At 36.5% G+C, this 8,015-nt stretch overlaps 1 protein-coding gene across 3 annotated transcripts in view; it reads right to left on the bottom strand.

The window, feature by feature from the left end:
- LOC122792986 (diacylglycerol kinase beta-like) overlaps positions 1-8,015 on the bottom strand; it is a 4,078,579-nt gene that overhangs the window by 1,467,161 nt on the left and 2,603,403 nt on the right. For all 3 annotated transcript variants that reach the window (XM_044060599.1, XM_044060600.1, XM_044060601.1), the window contains one exon: positions 975-1,060. In XM_044060599.1, coding sequence (XP_043916534.1) covers positions 975-1,060 — 86 coding nt within the window. The remainder of the gene's footprint in view (positions 1-974; positions 1,061-8,015) is intronic.

Here is an 8,015-nt window from a genome sequence, read left to right as displayed (position 1 = left end):
CATAAAATTTTTCTGTCAAATTATTGCAAATTGAAGTCACTAAATAAATATTGACATTTGAGCTCCAGACTTCATACCCTTCAGAAAATGCATGCTAAAGCAACACTTGTTATTCTATCAAATCTATACTTTTATAAGAGCAATACTTAAATGCTTCCCATTGTTTTGGGGGGTGGGGGATGGGAATGTCCTTCCATTATCTTTGGCTTTGTCCAGATTTCTTTTAATAAGAAGTTGAGAGGTATGCATTTACCATTGGTTTAGGCCATGTCTGTTAAAGGTCCGTTAAGGACTAGTTCATTTACCTGTTCAACAAATAGACACTAGAAATGTACAGAGACATGTTATACATAACAGTGGTACAGATGAGTGTGTGTTTCTTATATTTAATTAAAGAGTTTACAGCTTGCAATGACAAAGAATTTTATAGCATTCTCCCTATTATTGTTTTACAGGTACACTCTTTTGTGTAGAGGCTAGGAAAAATGGCGACATTAAACAATGCTGTGCTGGAGCATTGAACATTCATCTATAATCATTTGTGTATGCTAAAATGATGAATTTGTTTGCAGCCTTTATTTAAAACATGACTTCTAATTTTGGTTTATGCTGAAAATCCTATGGAAATCCTAATTATGTCATAAAGACTCATATTCAAGTATACTGATGAAGTACATTGCTGAAAAATGACAGTATATTTTCTTGTCATGCTCCTCATGTACACACCGATGTAGAATTACTTCTCCTTAATGTGCGTATCAGTTATTTAGCCATGTCTGAGCTTGTATCAGGACATCTACACATTAAGCCTTAATAAAGTTATAGAAACACAGCAGCATTAGCTAAATACACATTACTTTGCTCTGTAGAGATATTAATCTTAATGGTCTAGATTCCTAGTTTTATGTTGTGCAGAATATTAGCAGCTGAGTGCCTCTTCTCACTAGGAAATGTTAAGAATGGATGATTACTACCTATGCAATCAAGTATCCATCCAACCGTCCCATCTCCTCCACACGCCAGGATTCGAAAATCAGGTACATCACGGAAAAAATTCAACCTGAAAAGAGATTCAGATTATTAATTTCTTAGCTATTCACATCACATGTTGGTAATATAATAGATATATAATCTAAAACTTGATTATCACTTTACTGTCCCTATAATAATTTTTTTCTTTTTTAAAACTACTCATGTTCTTCCTCATGTAATCCCTTATTTTAAACTTTGCAACACAGTTTTGATATATTTTTTTCCACAGTAGCATTTTTCAAGATTTCTTTTTTTAACCAGTTAGAAATAATTGGTGTACTTCCCTTTCTAGGCACAAGTGGATACTTAAGAACATAATTTAACATTAGTAAGTTAACTCTTGGTGAAGGGCTCATGCCAGCTCAAGGGCTCGAGTAACTGCCAAACCTATATTGGTCCAATAAAAGGTATTACATCACATCTGAGTTCCATTGTCTTTGCATTCTCTGTTATTGGACCAATATGGCATTTAATGTTTTTCTTAATTTAAACAGTGATTCTGTTCACATGTCTAGCCGAAATATCTGCTTGCAGTTTTCTCATCATTTAACATAATAGCTAGTTATGATGTTTAAGAAAACCTGTGTTGTGTCCCCAGAACATAATCCCCATTCTCCAGTACCATGTCTTGTAAATCAAATCTGTAAACAGATTTTAACATAGTGCATTCTTTTTTGCTGTCTACTAAATCCTGAAGAAGAAAATGAGTAGTTTGTGAAACATAAAAATGTCATAGATTTTTGGATTTATGTATTGTAAATTAGGTTAGCCTTACTGGGCAAAACCCATTTTTACATTGTACCTGGAGGGAAAAAAAACTCCTACTGAATAAGAAAATCAGGAAGAATGCAAATTAATTTGCAGTTTTTTTGTTTTAAGTTAGCAAGCAAATATTTCATGTAGCTAAGCAAATTATATAATCTAATGTCAAGGATAAAAGGAATGACCACCATATAACAGTAGTAGCTATAGCAGCAGTTACTATTATCTAGGTAATGCCATAACTACTGAAGATGTTATGCCTATGTAATCAGCACCAAATATATAAAGCAAAGCCTTTTGAGAGAAATAATACATTTGGTTTACAAAATAGAAGAATGTCATTGTCTGCTAGCACTGTATAAAATGTATTCTAGACATTGTAAAGAAAAAGTTCAGGATCTGTCCAGACCATAGGAAAACAAAAACTAAGGTGCCATTTGAATCTCCAAAAGTAAATCATCATCACACATCATGTTTTCCAGTTGCTGATTAAGAGCTAAGACTAAATCCCTCTCCACTCACTACACACATATACAAAAAGTAAAATAATATATAAATATACATAATTTATGTTGGCAGAAGCAATCATGTGACCCTTTTAGCCTCCTTACAAAATGCTGCAACATAGTGACACTAAAGAATAACCTCTATACATGCCCTAAAAAAATCTTTCTCCAGACTGTTTCTTGTTTTCCACAAGCAACACAACTTATTTAGTACTGGGACCTCTAAAAATTGCAGCAACTCTAAGAACTAAGCCTTGCTTCACTAAAACAGTGATTCTTCAACTTCTCAATAAATGATTTTACATGAGTTCAGAGCCATTCAATATGGCAGCTGTGATAGGTATTTATGATCTTGGTCATGAAACTCAGGTTGGAAATGATAACACCCTAAGCTATGATGCATGCATGCATCTATAATTTGCTTTCAAAATTTGATATCAAGTTGCTTTAATGCTAGAAGCTCTAAACAAACAAACAAAAATCATCTGTACTGACCATTATTTAATCAAAAATGCAATTTCAAGTTTTCAGTGATTCCCTTGGCATGGTCACAGAATGATTCAGTATGTCAGCCAGTGCAACAGCCATCTGAAGTGTGTAGCAGCAAAAGCTACTGATTTGTATTTTTAATTTTGTAAAATTAATGTATCTGCAAGATATTCATTTTGCAAGAGAGCAAATCTAATAAAATGTCATACACTGTCATATAAGTGTGTGTATGCCCCTTGTTCAATGTACATTTGGCTACTGTTCTTAAGTAATGTTTTCTAGCATTGTTATGGCAATCTATGAAGACAAAAGCCTATTGCCAACTACTACCAATGAGAAATATTATCAATTTACCGGTACTTAGTTTCACAGGTAAATACTAGGTTATCAGTCTGGGGACTATTTCAAGCCTAGCCAGTAACCAGAGGTCAGAATCATACCCCATATCTTTTAACTGTGAGGTAAAGATCTTAACCATTATGCCAAACCCTCCCCCCTTTTGTCACATTCTTTTTCCGAAAAAATTGATCAAAGATATACAATGAGAATGATGAAGATATTAAGCAGTCTTATCCACTGCAGCCTGAATTAAAATCCTACAAATACATAAAACAACTCACCACATGGGGTATAGAGCAGAGAACAGCTGTCCCTAATTCATCTTAGTTGTAGTAGTGGATTACATTTCACTAGTTGGACACATTCACCAAAATGGTTACTTTCCTGGAGAGGACTGTTCCAGGAAGCTCACAAGTTTGTCCCTCAGTAATGTTTCCATGAAACCCTATGTCATCAAGCTTAGATTTATTAGTCTATGATTTCCTGGAAATGTTCTGGCTTCTCCTTTACAAAAAAGTGGTACCACTATAATTTTTTCTCCCTGCACTGGCCCAGAGATCAGCTATGTAGGTCTGATAGGAGAGGTATCACTATTGTTTCATCCAGTTTTTAAGGCCCCATAGGGGCCCTACCATCTCATCCCTACTCCTTTGTCTTCCCCTGCATGCTCTCCTGGCTAGACAATCTTTCTTCCTATTTTTCTCCCTCCTTGTTTTCCATATTGAAATTATTCATGGCTTTTCCCTTGCAAAAAAGAGAAAAATATTTAAGCCTTCTCTAGTTTTGTCTTCCCTGTTATATTGTTTGTCTTCCCTGATTAATTTACTCCAGTGGTTTTTCTGATTTTCTTCTTACATTATGTACTTTGGAAAAACAAACTTCCTTCCTTATCTGCTAATTTTTTCATCAGTTTATTCCTTCTTGTAAGTCTATCTCTGATCTTGCCTTGGCTCTTCTAACCTCTGCTGTAGAGCTCGCTCTCTCTCTCTCTCTCTCTCTCTCTGGTTTCTTCATATTCCAGCTCAACTATAGCCCTGTCATTTTACATGGTGGGTACACCTTTTCCTTCTCTTTTATTGTCTACATGGTTACTAAGATATACTGACCTCCTCATTCGTTATCTGTTGACCTTGCTGCTCCTGCACAGTCCCTTTACTATTTCCTCAAATATATCCCTTTCATTCTCCCTTGGAGCTATTTTACCTAACTCATTGAGCTCCAGGCACCCATACCAATGACCACATCAGTTATTCCACCCCCCTTTAATCTGCACAGCTGTGATCCCATATATTAGTTCTAATGTCCAGTTCCTTTGATTAAGTGCTGGGTAAATTATACCCACTGTTGGCCAGTAGAACTTTAAATTCATTGCCTGTAGTCACCATTTTTGTAAAACGTTATGTCTAGAATTTTATCTCTTAACTAGCTGTATAATCTATGATCATTCAGAAATGGTAATATGTTATCTTCTCACTTTCCACCTTTTATTTATGTATTAATTTAGTCTGCAGTTTTTACTCTCAGTTTTGCATTGCCACTCTCTCTCATATGAAGGAAATCACAGCTTCCATAAATGTAGAAGGGATGAAGATATTTTGTAAGTACATGCATCAATAAGTGTGAAGAATATGGGTATGCAGTTGGTACAGTTGGAGGTATCACTTATAATCACAAGCCATGTAATGCTTCTCTGACCCCATTTTACATACGGCCCCAATCTCTACAGGGGATTTACTGATGAAAACAAGAATCCTTAAGCTAGCTGCATTCCCACTTCTAGAAAGAGATCCTTCCTCTCACTCTGCAGTCAGGTGTCTTAATTGTGAGGTGGTAGCTCATCCCACGTCATTGATATCAAAGGCAGCTATTCTGCCCATGTCACAGCAGAAGAGATATTCTCTTCAATCTATCAGTGTTGTTATGTTCACTCCACTTGTGCATAATTGAGACACGTTGTTATTATAGTGTCCACCAGCTGACCATCAGGTGCTCAGTGGTGCTGTACATCCTTCTGTTTCAAGTGTCCATGATACTACAGTCCAGTGCAGTGGTCACTGAGGCAGTTAGCAGGTTGGTAAAGGCAATTCCAGAGTGGAACAAGCCTGCAATGTCAATCACACTGACTTCATGTTGGGTGCAAACTGATTTTGAGAAGTATTGAATCTTCCTAATATGAAGGCTGGCCAAAGAAATCTTGATAACTGCAAATGGCTTGAAACTCATTCTGAGATATTTCCTAGCTGAAGTCAGACATTGGTTAGAAAATAACAGAAACTGTTCCTTGCAAAATCTCAGACTGACAAATATTTTTTTCTACCCAAGTAAAAGATTCTTGACAAGTTGTAAAATAATATGCAAAAATAAAGCAATCGTCTAAATATGGGAAAATGTGAATGTCCTGCAACCTGCAATGGACTACTTTCACAGGAGCCAGACACTTTGCAAATATCTTTGGACTGGTGAGATAAACAATGTTAGGCAAAGAGCAAATAGAACACATTTAGGAAATGATGTCTATTGTTTGTAAAGATCATTCAACCCCTATGACACAAGACGATGCCCCAGACAACTTTGGAATTCTGGATGCAAGTATTCAGCAATCTGCGGATCCACAGTGTTTAGAAGGAAACAAAAAAAAGAAAAAAGAAAGAAAAGAAGAGGATCACAACAAATAACAAGGAAGAAAAAGAAACTGATAAATGTCTGTAAAGTAAAGAGAATACATACTAAAAAGGACACTGCTTTGTTATGTAACACACAGATTACAAGGAATGATGAAATTTTTCTAGCAGAAGACCTTCAATCTACCGAAAAAAGCATCATTTTCCAAAAGAGATGGTAGAAAAAGGAGACAAGGGGCAGGTGAATAGGACAAAATCGAAACTGAATATGGAATGATTGAAGAGCATCACTGTAAGAAAAAAGAAGAGAAAGACAGATGATGACTACATGGCTCAAGCTGTGGATGTACAAAGCCAGCTGGATGACAATTGTATGCCTGCAAACTTAATACACAATGAAAACAATAGGATTAATAAGACTAATTATGATGAAGATCATTCTTTTGTAACAATTGATAGAGCATATATTACTCAATTAGAAGCTGAACATTCTTTAGATCTGGTCAGAAAAGATTTATTTATTTTATTATTTATTTAATATTTGTTTACCGGGAAAGTCCGACTTGGAATGAAGCCAATTTTCAGCGGCAGCCTCGGGAAAAATTCTCCAGATGCATGTATTTGTGATGTGGGAGGAAACCACAATACCCAAAGGAAACCCACATGAATGCAGGAAGGACATGCAGACTCCACACAGAAGGTACCCCAGCTGAGAATTGAACCAGAAAACCTCTTGCTGGGAGGTGACAGTGCAACCACTGCACCACTGCGCCATCAAGATGCTCTTGTAATTGGATATTCTGTTATTAGAAGAACTAATACCTCATATTTGTAGAGAATATAATGAACATCTAATAGGGTTATTCTTGCCAGGAGCAAACATAGAAGATGTGAGACAAGCCTTGGAATGCCTTAATGTAAGGAAGCACGGATCTTTTTTTATTCATGTCAGTACAAATGATCTCATCTGCAAGGACTGTCTGACTGTTAGCAGGGAACTTATAGTCCTCTTAGATAGTATAGCTTATACTGGTGTTAGGACATATCTTCCACAGATCACATATAGAAAGGACAGTCAGGTCACCATGAATGAAAAGTTTTTTTAGCAAATACCAACATGGAAAAAAGTCCCATTTTAAAAAATGGAAAAGTGTAGAGCATCCATGCCTAGTTTTGGGCACACTTGTTCAGACATCATGGCATGTATTTGTTAAGATCAGGGAAGAGAATTTTTGCAGCAGATATTTTGCAATATTTGACAAACACTAGGCAGGGTATTTGCCAGGCCGAAAATGTAACAGTTCACAGATAGCAGCATGTGATGCATCTCTGATGGTTGTTAATGGAAGGGCGGCACAGTGTTGCAGCAGTTAGCATTGTCACCTCACAGCAAGAGGTTCTCCAGTTCGACTCTCAGCTGGGGTGACTTCTGTGTAGAGCCTGAATGTCCTCCCTACATTTGTGTAGGTTTCCTCCAGGTGTATCAGTTTCCTCCCACATTCTAAAGACATGCATCTGGAGCATTTATCCCTGGGCCTCTACTGAAAATGGGTTCTGTCCCAGTCAGACTTTCCCTGTAAACAAATGTTAAATAAAATAATGCTAAGATCATTAATAATAATAATGTTTTTTTATTGAAAAACCTACTATGTTTCCACAAGATTGATGCTGTTATTGTTTGTGAAACATGGTTAAAGAGCAAAGAATGGAAACCAGTTCTGTCAAGGTATAAATGTTTTTACTGTAACAGACATTCTAACAAAAAAAGCAGGGGGAGGTGTTATGATAGAGATTAAAAATAGTTATGACACCTGTGATTATTACCTATTAAAAGAAAAAGACAATGCTATAGACTGTGTACCAGTACTACAGATTGTGTAACTGTGAACCTAAATAAAACCCTGGAACATATAACAATTGTTGAAGAGTATAGATTACCAAGTCAAGTGTGCCCCAAGCCTTTCTGTGTTGGAGGGAAGCCTTCTAGCTTATCAGTGGGAGTGGTAAGCACTAGATAGCCTATCTACCACACAAGTGGTTTCTGGCACAGAAATTGTAGTTTATTGGCCATTTGGCAGTTTTTCCATCTCTTTCAACTTTCTGGTTTAAAAGCCTGTGTTTGCCCTTCTTTCCCACCTTTTCTGTAACTAGTCTAGTCCAGATACAGATTTGCTGTATCCAGGACTGTTTATAAGCTTCTGAGCCCCCCAAGCCTTTCTGTGTTGGAGGGAAGCCTTTGAGCTTATTAGTGGGAGTGGTAAGCACT

Source organism: Protopterus annectens, chromosome 2.part0 (genome assembly GCF_019279795.1).
Source record: "Protopterus annectens isolate FY-2018-M chromosome 2.part0, PAN1.0, whole genome shotgun sequence".
Classification (NCBI taxonomy): domain Eukaryota; kingdom Metazoa; phylum Chordata; order Ceratodontiformes; family Protopteridae; genus Protopterus; species Protopterus annectens.
Note: the sequence above shows the minus strand (reverse complement) of the source record. Positions and strands in the feature narration are given on the sequence as shown.